General features: G+C 66.4%; 1 protein-coding gene across 1 annotated transcript in view; it reads right to left on the reverse strand.

Moving 5' to 3' along the window:
* The window catches only part of ADGRB1 (adhesion G protein-coupled receptor B1), a 66,423-nt gene that overhangs the window by 15,487 nt on the left and 36,034 nt on the right, over positions 1-14,902 (reverse strand). Inside the window, exons 17-22 of the mRNA XM_052651434.1 lie at positions 11,639-11,780; positions 5,814-5,917; positions 4,344-4,446; positions 3,596-3,746; positions 3,081-3,150; positions 1,441-1,507 (exon numbers count right to left, since the gene is read on the reverse strand). Of these exons, the coding sequence (XP_052507394.1) occupies positions 1,441-1,507; positions 3,081-3,150; positions 3,596-3,746; positions 4,344-4,446; positions 5,814-5,917; positions 11,639-11,780 (637 nt within the window). The remainder of the gene's footprint in view (positions 1-1,440; positions 1,508-3,080; positions 3,151-3,595; positions 3,747-4,343; positions 4,447-5,813; positions 5,918-11,638; positions 11,781-14,902) is intronic.

Below are 14,902 nucleotides of genomic sequence, written 5' to 3' on the forward strand. Positions count from 1 at the left end.
AGACCCTGGGACTCTGGGGGTCCCTGGACCCATAAGCCCTAGGCCCAGAGGTCTGGGAAGGCTGATTCCCTGGGACCCCCTCAGCTCCAAGCGCTCATGGCCGCACACACAGCGGCAGGCCTGTCCCTGCCTCCTGTCCTCTGGCTGAGAGCGGCTTTCCTGGGTGACCTCGTTTTCTGCTGTGGCTTGGGGCGGGGTGGGGGGCAGGACACCAGTGGCCTCCACCCTGCCTGCAGCGGCTCTGTGTCCTCCTTTACCTGCCTGTGCCCGTGTTACATGTGAAAAAGACCCTCAGGCTGGGAAAGACTGAAGGCAGGAGAAAAAGGGGACAACCAAAGATGAAATGGTTGGATGGCATCACCAATCAAGGGACATAAGTTTGAGCACACTCCGGGAGATGGTGAAGGACAGGGAAGGCTGGTGTGCTGCAGTCCATACGGGGTTGCAAAGAGCCAGACACGCGTGAGCAACCAAACAACCAGCCGGTGTTACAGGAGGGGCCCCAGGCAGCAGTCCACAGCAGTGCACACCAGGACCATGCCTGCCCTCCTTGCACTATATATAGGAAGGGACGCGGGGGACTCCTGCCTCTGACACCCCCTCTCCCCGGGCCCTCAGGAGGCCCAGCCCACTGACTAGTGGCATTGAAATGCAGAGCACGCAGCCTCCCTCCCTACCGGTCTTCCAGACTAAAGGAGCAGGCTGGCTGGGGCTGGGGGCAGGGGCCTGGGGGCCGCCCACGGATCCTGCCTACCAACTCCGTCTGCCCGCTGGCTCCCCCATCTCCCGTCCCTTGCAGGCTCAGCCTCCCCTGGGTGCCCTGGGCCTCACTTTCCTCTCCAAGTCCAGTCTGTGCCCCCAGCCTGGCTCAGGTCTGATAACGAGGCAGTGAGGCCCAGCCCGGCGAGCAGGACCCTGCAGAGCGATGCCCTTTCCTGGGGGCAGGCGGGAGAGGAGGGCGAGACGGACTCAGATCTCCAGCCTCTCCCTGCTGACCGGTAGCCTAGGAACGGTACCCCTGTGTGCCCGGGGCACTGCCATCCTCACCAAATGGGAGGGGAACTGCAGAAAGTGCTGGGGGGCGTAGGGGCAAGGGAAGGGGCTTCCTTCCTCTAGTGAATGACCAGTCGAGGAAAAAAAACCCTGGTGTGGTCGCATCTCTGCTGGCCTGGCCATCCGTCTGCTCACCGTCCCCTCATGGTCACTCACTCAAACCCGCACAGGCCTTCCGACAGGTACACGGCCACTGCACAGCCACCAGGCAAGCTGCACCCAGAGACACAGGAGGCCGCCGGCCCAGCCTCTGCACCCCTGCTGCTCTGTGGGTCCCACCGGCCCCTGCTGACTGGGGCGACCCTGATGGGAAGCAGACGCAACTGGAGGCCCAGCCCGAGGGGAGGCGAGGGGCTCAGCCTGGGCCAGAGGGGCGGGGGTCCCTACCAGCACGACGGCCGCGGCTGGTCCCACGAAGGCGTAGAGCAGTCCCCCCTCCAGGGAGAGCCAGCAGCTGGGGAGGGAGGCAGGCTGGTTAGTGGCCAGACATGACCCCACCCAGGCACAGGCTGGGCACCACCAGCTTCCCGGTGGGCAGGTGCAAAGCCCAGAAGAGGCAGGAGCAAGCGACGATGCTGCGCGTGATTAATTCTTTGGCTTCGCAACTCGAGGGAGCCCCCAGGTGGCGGACAGGTGAAGTTCACGGGTGGAATTGGTCCAGAGCAGAGGGTGCTGCCCACCGCCCCCCCCCCCCGACTCTCCCCCAGGCCTGGGCTCCCCACCTCGCCCTGCAGACCCTCCCCAACTTCACGTGCCAGCTCTTTCTCTTGGCATCATGCTGAAATGTTAGGCTGGGCCCCTGGCCTGGAGTTCCACCTGCCCACTCAACCCAGGCAGGCCCGGAGGCCTCAGCATCAAGCCTCCTGCTCACAGGAGGACCTGAGCCCTCCTCGCCACCACACCTACTTCCCCAAATCTCCTGGACACCAGCCAGGGGGGCCCCCAGGAGCCCTGAGCCCAGGGAGGGCTGCTCTTCCTTCCCCGTGTTCTGTTTCATCTGCCCTGAGCTTCCATGCTACCTGTCAAACACTCATCTTCATCCTTCAGAACCCCACTGCAACATCCCACCTCTGGTCTGTCCCCAAGCCGGGTAGACTGGTGTTCCTTCCTCTCAGCTGTGGGGTCAGTGTCCATGCATCCTTCCCGGTACTCACAGCCCCCACCCCTGCCAGGGTCCTCAGTCAAGTGCAGGGGATGCCTGCCCCAGTGCTTGGTCACATCCCGGCCCCCTGGGCTCTCCAGGGAGCCGGGTCCGTGCAGCCCCTCCTCCTGCCTCTCGCTGCCCTCTTCTTCCCCACATCCACAGCCACGGCCTCCCAGGCCTCAGTTCTTCGCCCCACACTCTAGGAAGCCACACGGTATCCTGGTTGGGCATTCAAGGCCCCTGGACCTGGGCCGGCTGAGCCTTCAAGGCCTCAGTGACTTCATCCATGAGACAGCGCTGCCACGTTCCACCCTGCGCCTCCCCCCGAACCCCCGCCCCCAGGGGCCGTGTGCTGTGCTGAGTCGCTCAGTCGTGTCTGACTCGTTGCAAACCATGGACTGTAGCCAACCAGGCTCCCCTGTCCATGGGATTCTCCAAGAATACTGGAATGGGTTGCCATGCCCTTCTCCAGGAGATCTTCCCAACCCAGGGATCGAACCCAGGTCTCCTGCATTGCAGGCAGATTCTTTATCATCTGAGCCACCAGGGAAGCCGCAGGGGTCATACAGAACTCCTGAAGACCTGGACCCTTTGTCATGCAGACGGGAACAGAAGCTCTGAGAGGCTAAGCAGCTGAGGACACAGGGGCTCCTATCACCCGGGGCCTGTTTCTCTCGAGCCTCCTGCCCACCGCCAGGAGGAGCAGGCGGACAGGGGGCAGAGGGCTACCCCCAGGCCTCCAGCTCCCAGGGCCCCTGCTCTCGCCAGGCCTCAGCATTCTCAGCTCTGAGACGGGTGCCCAGCCAGCCCTCACCTTCCAGGGTGGTGGGAGGGTCTGGGGAGCCGTGCGGCCTCCACCATGTCCCACCCCGCCCCAACTCACTAGTTCATGGTGCTGTACCCTCTGGCCTTGGTAAATCCCACGGAAATAGCCACGACCAGCGCAGGGAGCCCTAGGGGAAGAGCAGAAAGGAAAGGTGTCGGGCCGACCCCTACCATCTAAGGCCCAGCTCTGCAGGTGGGGGAGGGGAAGGGACAAGGCGCCTCTGAAGCCCGTGAACAGAGAGTGACACTGAGCACGAGAGAGGGCACATGAGGTGGACAAGGACGAGAACGCACAGAAACGGGCAAGGGCTGCCAGGCCAGCAAGTAAAACAGGGTGCCCAGCCACCTCTGGACTTCACGTAAGGAAGGAAACACTTCCCGTCCTAAGTTTATCCTGGATGTCGGCTGGGATATCCTCATACCACCAGGTTATTCCTCATCTGGCACTCAGACAGAGCCAGGTGACCCCCTGGAGGTGGAGGCTCGAGGGGCCACTGGAGGAGAATGAGGGTGCAGAAAGGGGGGACGAGGAGGGGGCTGGGTGGGGGCACCCCGTCGCCCTGCAGCGCTCACCCCAGCCCAGGCACAGGAAGCGCTTGCGGACGAGGCGGTTCCGCAGGCGGCCCGTCACGGCCATGTAGGACTGCCAGGCCTCGGTCAACACCCAGCAGAAAGAGGACAGGAAGAAGAAGTGCAGGAAGGCGGCCACCAGCGTGCACACGGCCTGCGAGGGCGGGCGGGCGGGCAGGCGCTGGCTCACCGGCCCCGCGCCCACGCAGCAACCTGGTCGAGGCCCCAGGCAGGACGCCACCCAGGGTCCACCCGCTCCACCGCCAGAGACGGGCTGTGCGCACTGAGGCCCTGGGTCGTGCTTGCCTGACCCCACTCCCAAGCTGCCAGGGACTGACACCCCTCTCCCTGGCTTCCCCACCCACTTGCAGATGCCTCAGAGGTCGCGGGAGCCCACCCAAGAGCCCCAGCCCGAGCCCACTCGCTCATCAGCTGGCCACTCTGAGACCACACCACAAGGCACAGACAGGCTTGGGGGCCCTGGGACCGACGCTGCGCCAGCATGCTGGAGCTTGAGCTGGTCATCTCAGAGCATCAGTCCCACTGGAGACTCTAGACACCCAGTCCCCACTCCTGGCCAGGTGACAGCCCCTCCAGGCTGAGCCGTAGGGCTGCCGAAGCCAGAATAGTGAGGGGTCTGCCGGGCTCTGCCCCTGCCTCAAGCGCCCCAGGGCCCGGGGCCCTGCCGCGGAGCCTCCCCATCACCGCTGAGAGCCGCCTCCCCGCCCGGGGCGCAGAGGAGGCCACTCACCTTGTTGCGGGTCTGGGTCTGCCCGATGAGGATGAGCGCATTGGAGGAGATGATGGACAGGCAGAAGTTGATGAGGATGACGGAGCGCTCTGAGCGGATGTACCTGTGGGCAAGGGCGGGTGGCGTGCTCCATGCCCAGCAGGGCCTCAGCTCCTCAGGAGCTGGGCACTCGGCCTCGAAGCCGGGCCGCTTCCTCCCTGCAGGGCCCTGGCCTCCATCGCACCCGCACTGCTCGTCACGTCACAGACTCGGCAGGGGCCAGGGGGTCCTGACCACCCCACACACGGAAAGAGATGCTTTGCAAACCACAGTGGTCGCAGGGGAGGGTCTGGGCCAGGGGGCCAAGCAGGCCCACAGGGGGTCAGGGCAGACGTCTGAGGAGGGGCTGCTGGGAGGGGCGCCGGGTATTTCAGGGTCACTGGTGTCTCCACCCTCGGGCAGGATGGGGCGGGGGCAGGGCAGGAAGGCACTCCCCTCCCCCTCCACCCTGTGACTGCATCGACCCCTCATTGCGGGCCTCGGCTGCGGTCATGCTGCCCTTGGAGCCGACACACTGGGGATCGGGCTGGACCCAGCGGGTGGGGCAACCTTGGCTTGACCCTCAGTGACCCACAATCCCAACCCCTGGCCCTCGGGGCCCACTGGGAAGGGAGTCTGTGCACACACGCCCCCATCCCAGGGCTGCTGATAGCTGGACGGGGTCACCCCCACACTGTCCCACCCCCTGGGGACCAAGGGACCAACACCAGTCAGACAGCACCCGGGCACGGGGGTCCATGGTGGAGAGGGCTTGAGGCCTGGGGCAGGAGACCGGCAGAGGCTCCCACCGGACACGTGAACCCAGGCTCGGGAAGTGGCCTGGCACATCCAGGTGATGACAACCCCATTCACAGAAGTCGGGGTCTCGGGGCCCAGCAGTCACGGGACAGGGTGCTCAGCTCGGTGGGTCCCACTCAGAGGGTGAGAGGGAGCAGGGAGCTTTCTGTGAGAGGCCTGTGGGCACGGGGCTGGGCAGGACCAGGAAGGCCCAGCCCCCTGGGCTGCCCCTACACCCCCCTGCTGCCCACCAGCATCCAGGGGACTGCAGTCGGGACGGCTGGGGGGTGATGATAGAGGTGATGGATGGTCCCAACTTGGAAGGTGAGAGGGAAGGACGGCTCTGGGCTCCCAGCCCACGGCTGCCCCGATGGGAGAAGGGGTAAGGCAGCCCCAGCCACCCCTTCCTGGGGACCGCCCCTGCACGAGGCGCAGTCCCCCTTGCTGGGGACAGTCTGCACCGCTCCACCCCTACCTGCAGGGGGTGCCACCTCCCCGATGGGAGGACGAGTAAGACAACTGCAGTCACCCCTCCCGGGGACCCCCCCCATGGTGTGCAGTCGCCCCTCCCGAGGACCCCCCATGGTGTGCAGTCGCCCCTCCCATCCCCCCCATGGAGTGCAGTCACCCCTCCCGGGGACCCCCCGCGGTCACCTCCACACGGAGACGTAGATGATGATCAGCATGAGCAGGGTCAGGGACGACACGCCGCAGCCCACGATGAGCGTCACTGACGGCGCTGCAGCCTTCTCCATGCTCTGTGGGTCCAGGGGGGGACAGAGAACAGAGTGAGGGGCGGGCAGACCTGCAGGGGACGCCGGGGGAGCCTGCCCCCCGCACCCCCGGGAGCCCCCGCGTCCAGCAGCCCTCGGCCACTCTCCCACAGCGCCTGAGGCGGTCCCCGGGGCGGGGTCTCATCTCCGGCCAAGGAAGGGTCTCTGTGCCCGCCACTGGTATAATCGCGTGGCAAGCCCGGCCACAGCGCCCGCCCCATTTCAGGAAGGGTTCCCCCGCGTCACAGGTGAGCTCACCAAGGCAGCAGGCCCAGCACCCACCATGGGCAGCTGTCCCTGACCCTGTGGCTCTGCAGCGCCAGCCAAGGGCAGGGACCTGGCTCTGGCGGGGAACTGTGGCCCCTCAACACCCGCCACAGACCCCAGCCCTCCACCCTGGCCCACCCTGGGGCTCTGCAAACAGCAGCTGCCCCCAGAGGCCACCGCCACCTCCATGTGAAACCACCCTCACGCCGGGCACCCCGAGTCCGCCCCTAGACTCCAAGCCCGGCCCAGCCGCTCCGTCCGCCCAGATACACTTCAGGCCCCTCTGGTCTCGGCTTGTCCCCTCCTAAGGGGGACATTCCCACGCCATTCCCACGCCTCCGTGTGCAGCCCTTGTGTGCGTGACCCCCAAGCGGGAGGCTCACGGACGCTTGCTGAGGAAAGATCTCGGTCCCTCTATGTCTGGAATCCAGAGACAAACCGGGGGCCCTGCAGCCCCTCCCACCCGCCCCCTCTACAGGAAGGAGGGGGTGAGTCCTGGAGCTGGGGGGAGGGGCCGGGGGGAGGGGCCAGGGGACAAGGGGAGTCTGGTGGCACCCCCCACAGAGCTGACCCCTCCGTAGCCTGGCCCAAGTCTAACCTGGATGGCACTCTGCTGACCCCGCACGTGCAGAGTGAGCCTCCCGGTCGCCTCCTGAAGCCACAGCGGCCCTTCCTGCCCCCAGATGGGACCGTTCACCCTCCTCGGGAGTCTGTGGTCTGGGGGCTGCTGCACAGGCACCCCAGGGCCCACCCACTGGGGCACAGCTGGGCCCACCCACTGGGCCCCCCTCCTCCATCCATGGCCGGACAGCCCTTCCCCCCACCAGGGCCACCATCCCCGCCCTGAGCCACTGCTGGGGGCACCTGTCTGTCCCCCAAGCCTGCTGTCCTCACGTCCGGGAGCCCCCCTCCACCAGGCCCAGCACAGACAGGCGGTCAATGTGACTGGCTGCACTAATGGAGCCTGGGCAGGCAGGCTCCTGGAAAATTGAGAAAGTCGTTCAAGGTCAACCAGGCCATCCGCTATCCCCAGGGGCTGGCCCGGGCCAGCTCCTGCGTTTCCACATGGGGCGCTGGAGGGCCCTGGGGAAGGGGGACTCTGGGCTCCAGCCAGCACCCCTGAACTCGCTGGGCAACCTTGGGGCCCCGGTCAGCCACAGAAGTCACGCGTGGCCAAGCAAGCGGCTCAGGCCTACTCCTAGGCCGCTTAGGCCCCGACCTCAGCGGCCGTCTGCCTCCATCTGTCCCCGTCAGGCCTGGCAGCCACACGCCCGCCGGCTGCCCACCTGCCCGCACGTGCCCTCCTCCTCTCTGCCTGGCTCGCCCGTTGCTTCTGACAGCCCTAACCCTGCAGGCTCTCAACAGTGTGGGGAAGGGACAGGTGACAGAGCAGTGGGCAGGGGTGTCAGGGACCTCAAGGTCTCGCTGGGAGGGCTGGACCAGAGACCTCAGGCTTGAGACGGGCCCCGGGCCACACAGAGAGCAGACAGAAGCAGGCCAGCCTCCTGCCGGGACGGCTCCCTGGCCAAGCTGCGCGCCCCAGGGCCTTTGCACATGCTGGTCCTACCCTAGCGCTCTTCCCCTGCCCGCCACACGGTCAGCTCTTCTCTCAGCTTAGCTGTCATCTCCCAAGTGGCTCAGATAGCAAAGAATCTGCCTGCAGTGCAGGAGACCTGGGTTTCATCCCTGGGTCGGGAAGATCCCCTGGAGAAGGGAATGGCAACCCACTCCAGCAATCTTGCCTGGGGAATCCCACAGACAGAGGAACCTGGCAGGCTACAGTCCATGGGGTTGCAAAGAGTAGGACACGACTGAGTGACTAACACTTTTCGCGTTCCTCACAGTGAGGACTGGACAATCACCCTGAACTGGTCCCTCATCTGTCCGCCCATCCTCTTGCCTTGAGTCTCTGCAGGGTGCCAGCCCCTCCCACCCCACCCACCCAGGGCTTTACTCCTTTCTGGTTCACATGGTTACTGTCAGTTTCTACCACGGGAACTTCCTGCTTCCAGTCTTCTCCGAAACCATCACACACCTTACGTGCCCTGAACCTCTTTCCTAAGGCACTGTCCTTACCCCAGCTCTACTCCAGCACTGCACGTGGCTCACAGCCACCCACACAGACGAGCCCTGACTCCAACACTGACTGATTCCTGGTCCTGGTCACATGCTGAGCCGTGACCCTAGTCAGGCTGGCCGCACAGTTCCGGGCACATCCCAGAAGCGATGCCACCAGCCACTGTGCCCTGCAGACCGTTTAGCACACACCAGGCTGTGTGGACCCCGGCAGTACCTCGCCAGGTTCGGTCCCCACCCAGCCTCGTCCCCTCAGATGTGACTCAGAGCAGTTCCTCAACCTTCCCGCGGTCACAGCCTGGCACAGGCCACGGAGTCGGGACCTGACACTCCGGCTGCAGGCAGGGCTGGGGTTGGCGGGATATCAGGGTCTCACCTCCCTTCGCTTCCTTCCCTCCAGGATCTAAGCCCTCCCTGGCTCCTGGGGTATGACCACAGCACCCCTTCTCTTCCGTCCTCTCTGGGCCCCTTGCTCTGGACTCCAGCCCCAAGACCGCTCTGCACCCTAGGAGCACAGCCTCCGCAGGCTCAGACGGACCCCACGCCCAGCGCACAGCTCCCACTCCGAGGGTGCAGGCAGGCAGCACCCACCCCCATGGCCCAGCTGCCCGCTGCCACCACCCCCTGCCGGCTGGGTCGCTCCACCTTCACACCGGTGGGACCCCTCTAGGACCCCAACCCTCTCACCTCCCTTTCTCACCGCCCAGCTCCACCGACCTCAGCGTGACGCTCCTTGCTAGAGCCCCCAACCTCTGTTGGGCAGGCCCTCCAGACCCAGCCCCCTCCCCTGCCTCCTGCTCATCTCTGCCTTTCTTGGCCTCCCAGGGGCCGCCGTCGCTCCCCCTACGAGCTGCTGTGAACTCCTGCTCACCCCTCAGGGCCCTGCTCTGCGCCTCCTCTCGTGCCCGTGTCCTGACCGGGGGAAGGAAGGAGGCTGGTGCGGAGCCCCTCAGAGTGGCCCTCTCTCCGCCTGGGCTGTCTCTCCAGTAGACGTCGTGCCCCTGGAGGGCCCAGCCCTGGGCACGCAGAGGGGTGGGCTGCCTGGAACAGCCTCCCTCTCGCTCTCAGCCCTTCCCCATCGGCACCTCTGGGGCCGCCCTCACTGGGGCCGGAGCCGGCTGGGAAAAGACAGGAGAGTGGTGAAGGCTCTGATGGCAGCTGAGCACAAGAGGACGGCCCTCTGAGCCACGCCCAGGCCTAGTGGGCGTGCCCCAGCCCACTACTCTGCCATCTGACAGAGGAGGGCCCTGAGGCTCACGGAGGCCCGGCAGCCTGCCCTTGGTCCATGGCCGAAGGGTGGCTCTGTGGCTGCTGAGAGCTCCCATACAGCGGGATTCAGCTGCCTCTTCTGGGACGTGGGGACGGGGTGTCCCCGCCTATATGCAGACCAGGCCACCGCAAGCCCCTCTGACTGCAGCTGCTTCCCCCCACCCCCCCACCCCGCCCCCGGACCCAGGCACAGCCGAGACCCCTTCACAGACCAGAGCTATGCGCTCGCCTGTGCACGCTGGCGCAGGGCCCTGTCCATTCACCCTCGGGAGTGCCAGAGCCAGGCCAGATCTTCCTAGAAAGGGCCCCTGGGCCTCATGCTCACCCCTGAGCTCCACCAGCGTCAGCCACCCACCTGCCCCTCACCTAACACGCTCTCCCTGCTGGCGGCCCTCCGTCCAGGATGTGGGGGCCTGCCCTGCTGCAGGCCTGGCCCAGGAAGGTCCCTGTCAACAGGCACAGCCCTCGTAGTCACCCTGAGCAGCAGAGGCCACTTCCGTTTTCCACGAGAGGAAACCAAGGCTCAGAGTGACCAAGGGCCAGTCTGTGGTTGCCACATGTGAGGGACAGCCCCGTGTTTCAACACTAGAGCAGCACTGATCTCCTGCGGGCCCGACCTCAGACTTGGAGAGGGCATCTGGGCACTGCGCCCTGCTCCAGAGCCCCCCAGCACCTCCCGCCCCCCAAGGATGAGCAGCTCCCAAGGCAGCGCTGCTCCACCTGCTCAACCTGCAAAGGGGACCCAGGGAACCCCAGCGGAGTGGGCTGCTTCCCTGTGCAGAAAGTCACCTCTTCCAGGAAGCCCCCAGCAAGGCCCTGGCTGCTGTCCTCAGGGCCAAGCCCCCAGAACCAGCAACACCTACAGTTCTGTCACGGGGACAGCTTGAGGGGGACGGCACTCCGGGATCTGGGCTGAGAGCACGGACCCAGGTCCAGCAGCGTCGCCTCAAAATCCTGAGCAAGCCCTGCCCCCACCATGACTTCCCTATTGGTGGATGGAGGAGTTAGAGGCAATGACCTCCAAGGTCCCACCCAGCTCCTACCCTCTAGGTGCTCCTGGCTGACATCCCCTGCCCTCCCCACGTCCCCGAGGAAAAAGGAGGGGGCAAACTGCTCTCAGAGAGGCCTGGAGCCATCCTCCACATGGAAACTAGGGTTCTGTGACAGGGAGCAGTGCCATCCCCATCTGATGAGGGCCAGCTACCCCAAACACCCCAAAACCGTGTCCTCCACGTCTGCTGCCCTCCCACGCCAGGCCTGGGGGCTCAACAAGCAAAGACCCTATCCCCTATCCAGGGGCTTAGTGGGCCCTACCCCCTATCTGGGTACCCCGCTTTCCTGGGTCCAGTGAGTGAAACTTGGCCCTGGGCAAGAGCGCCCCCCACCCCTGGTTGGCTGGGCCCAGCACCCAGGGCCCCAGCCAGCGAGCTGGCCCCAGATGCCGTCGCCATAGAAACTGGCAGCCCCCACAAGGATCATGGGAACAAAAAGGAGGCCCCTGAGACCATGGGGCCTTCCCAGGGAGGGCTGTGGGCCTGGGCCAAGCCCAGCGCCCTCTCCAGCCGGGACCCCTACCTGGGGATGAAGGCGCCTCCGAAGACCAGGGTCCATTTTGGGTGGGTGGGGAACGCCTCCAAGGAGGGTGGCAGCTCCTCCCCCTCCCTCTCCAGGGCAGGCCAGGACCCTGCCATCCGCTGGGGGACGGACCCTCATCAAGCGACAGCATCAACCAGGCTGGCTCTGCCAGGCCATGCCTTCCAGCATCCCCAGCGCCCGGTGGGGGCTGCCCATCTCCCCTGAGCACCGGCTCCCTCCAGGGTCCTAAGCCCCCAAGGAGAGTGCGGAAGACTCACCCGTCAGTCCCTCCCAGGGGCCCCAGCCTCGCTCCTTCAGGGCCAGTCCCCAACTCCACACTGCCACCCACTCGGCTCCCACCCGCCCTCTCGAGAGGCCCGAGCCTCTCTGGCCGGGCCACGGGGGGCATCGGGGTGCAGCCGCCCCTCCCCGCGCCGGCCCTGGCGGCGACCGTCCTCCCCGGAAGCCCCCTCCCCGCGCGCCCCCGCGCGCCCGCCAAGCTCCCGGCCGGGGTCTCACCGCGTCGGCGCTGAGCTGGGCTAAGATGGCGAAGGTGGAGAGCCGGTCACAGAGGCAGCGCGTCCGGAGGGCGTCGAGGGGCACCGTGCGGCAGCCGCGCCACGACCAGGGCCCGAGCTGCGGGGGGGCGGGGGAGGAGGGTCTGGGGGCGGGACACACGGGGGAGGGGAGACAGGGGCGGCGTGAGCGGCGGCCGGCCGCGCCCCGGCCCCGCGTCCCCGGCCCGCGCCCGCACCTGCGCCCGCCGCCGCGCGCGCCCCGCCGGCCCCCGGAGCCCCGCGCCCCATGGCCGCCGCCGCCGCCGCCGCCGCCGCCGCGCCACGGGAGAGCGACTCGCGGGAGCGCGGGCCGGCGGGGCCGGCGGGGCGCCGAGCCCTGGCCCTGCGCCCGGAGAGCGCCCCGCCCCAGCGCCGGGCGGGGAGGGGCGCGTGGGCGCACGTGGAGCGGGGCGCCAGCCGGGGGCCGCGGCGGCCTGCGGAGCGCGCGCGGGCCGGGCGGGGTGAGGGGCGCCCTGCGCCGCCCGCCCCCGGGCCTCGTGTCGCGCTGGTGACCTTGGGGCCGCCCCGCCCCCACAGCCACCGCCGGGGCCGGGCCGCGTTGGCCAGAACGTGCCCCCTGGCGTCTGACCCAAGGCCCTCCTGCTGTCTGCCGCTCGGGGTGGCGCGGGTTCCCTTGAAGCCAGCATTTGCTAGGGCTTCAGTGCACCGGACTGAGCTACTCTGCAAACCAGTCGCTGTTGATCCAAGTTCCCCATCCCCAGGCCGGCCCACTTGTCCGGCAGCATCCAGCCAGGCACGCCGGCAGAAGGTGCCCATGAAGTGTCCGCCCCAGAGCTCTGGACCTGCAGGCTGGGGGGCTCCAGGCTGCCTGAAGAGCCGAGACCGAAACGGTGGTTCAGGAGCCACAGCTGGGAGGGGCTCCTGCCCCTAGGGCTGAAAAAGCCCCTCTCCTCCTGCTCACAACTCAGATCCTGAGTCTGCCCCGGGGGAAAATTCCAGGTCTCTGTGGCCAGGGTCTACCCACAGCCAGCCCTAGATCCCTCCGCCCCAGCCCCAGCAGTTGGGAATTGCGAGGAGCCTTCCAAAGGCCTCACTCTGCCTCCCCCATCCCAGCCCTTCTGTATGGGGTGAGTGACTCCACCCTGCGCCCCTCCAGGGGAGCCACGACCCCCACCCCCCACCCCCGACACAGAGAGGGTCTCTGCTCGACACCTAGGTGCAAGCCACCACCCTGGGCTACCTCATGGCTGCGTCACCTGGGAAGTCAGGTACCAGCCTGAGCTGCGGTTTGCGGGGAGGGGGCAGTCCAGAGGATGACGCGGGGCACCCAGACAGCTGCCCTCCTCCCCAACACCCACATGGACGATCAGGAAAGCAGAGGGGCTCGGCCTCAGGCATCCCGGAACCCAGAGCAGCTTGTGCTGAATTTGAGATGTTACACAATCTCTTTTCTGAGCGTCAGGCCCCAGGGGAGGAGGGACACGCTCTGGGCTTGCTGGAGGCCCTGGAATCTGCTCTTCTCTCTTCACTTCCCCCACGGGGAGGGACCTGCCCCCATTTTACAGAGGAGGAGAACTGAGGCAGCCCAAGGTGACAGCTAGGCAGAGGCCAGGCCTTGGCTCTGAGGGGTGCATCAGGGCTCTGTGGCCCCAGAAGATGCCTCCCCACCCACACTGTTCATCTCTGAAATGCAGGGAGGGGAAGGGACGTCTCTCTCTTGGGCACTAGGGCCCAAGCCCTGGGGGCCAGAGTTTGGGGGATCCAAAGCTCTTCCATCTTAGGGGCCCTCCATAAGGAAAGCCATGGGAGGGTCCTGCAAGCTTCTGCCTCTTTGGCTCCCGACCAGGCCTCTGCCTAAGCCTGCCTGCTTCGGCCCACCTGAACCCCGCTAGCATCTGCTGAGCCGAGTGGAAATCAAAACCTATCAAGGCCTCGCTAGAGACCCTTCTCTCCTTCCTTCTCTGGAAAAAGAAGATCTCGATAGCCACAGGACCAGAAAGAAGACCTGGGTGATGGAAGATGGGGAAAGGGGGCATGGAGTCCTGGAGAGTGGGCCTCCTGAGAGCCCAGTCTGGTCCTCCCGCCCCCTCGGTGAGGGGGCATCGAGGCCTCAGCTGCCCCGGGCCCATCACACCCTGTCTCCCTCATCCCCCAACATCACACAGGACAGGGCTGCAGAGTACTGAGCCGCAGCTGCCCCTGGTCCCTCCCACCCCTGGAGCACCCTGTCCTCACACTTGGGATGGCACATACAAGCCCTGGACCAGACGCCAAAGGGCCAAAACAGTGGAGGCCAGAAGTCCCGAGACCCTGGGTGCTCGGGGAGGTGGCCTCCCGGGGCCGTTCCAGCCGGGAGACACCACCTCCGTCTCTCACACTTGTCCACAACGTCAGCTACGTGCCTGCTCCTAAGAGCCGGAGTCTGGCCAGCCGGGCCGTCTCGGGTTCAAATCTCAGCTCTAATCTCCACCGCCCAGGCATGGATGCTGTCTCGGCCCTTCTCTGAGTGGAGGGGGGACCCGGACCCCAGCTCTTCCGCCCGCTGAAGGCTGTTGGGAGGGTCGGAAGAGGACAGCACCCCAGGCCTGGGGCGAGGGGAGCTGGGCTGGCTGGGGCCAGCAGCCTGGCGGGTTCCCAGGCAGTGCTGGCGGGTCTGCTGGGCGCCAGGCTGACAGCTGCCGGCCACCTCCTGGGAGAAGGCCAGCCCCGGCTGGTGGCTGGCCCCACAGGGCTCCTGCCATGGGCACTAATTAGCTTATCAGCCTCCCACAGGAGGGGAGGGCGAGGGGCACTGCCTGCTGCCGATGGGCTCAGCCTCAGACCAGGGAGGACACGAGGAGGCATCCGCCCTGGTCCAGGGCGCCGGCCGCTGGGGCGGGCAGCCCGGGAGGCGGGCAGCTGCTCCGCTTGCCCAGACTCCACAGGACTGCTGGCGGGCTCCCTGGCACCTCCCCACACCGGTGGCCCCCGAGCTCCAGCGGGCCGGGGGGAACGTGCCTGGGCTCCTGACACACGACACAGGGACAGGGACCTGTTCCTTGCCCCTGCCCCACCTCAATATTCGTAGGTTCGTGTGCATTTTATCATATAATCTTTACAGTGATCCTCAGCTCAGCTGTGTAGATACAGAGATTGCAGCTCAGAGAAGTGGGGTGATTGCCTGAAGCCACGTAGCACAATGACAGAGGGGCCCAGATTACAGTTTTTTATCTGTCTGATCAGCCCATATCCCTGACAAGGCCTACAGCATCTGAACCGCTGGGCT

This window comes from Budorcas taxicolor, chromosome 14 (genome assembly GCF_023091745.1).
Source record: "Budorcas taxicolor isolate Tak-1 chromosome 14, Takin1.1, whole genome shotgun sequence".
NCBI lineage: Eukaryota > Metazoa > Chordata > Mammalia > Artiodactyla > Bovidae > Budorcas > Budorcas taxicolor.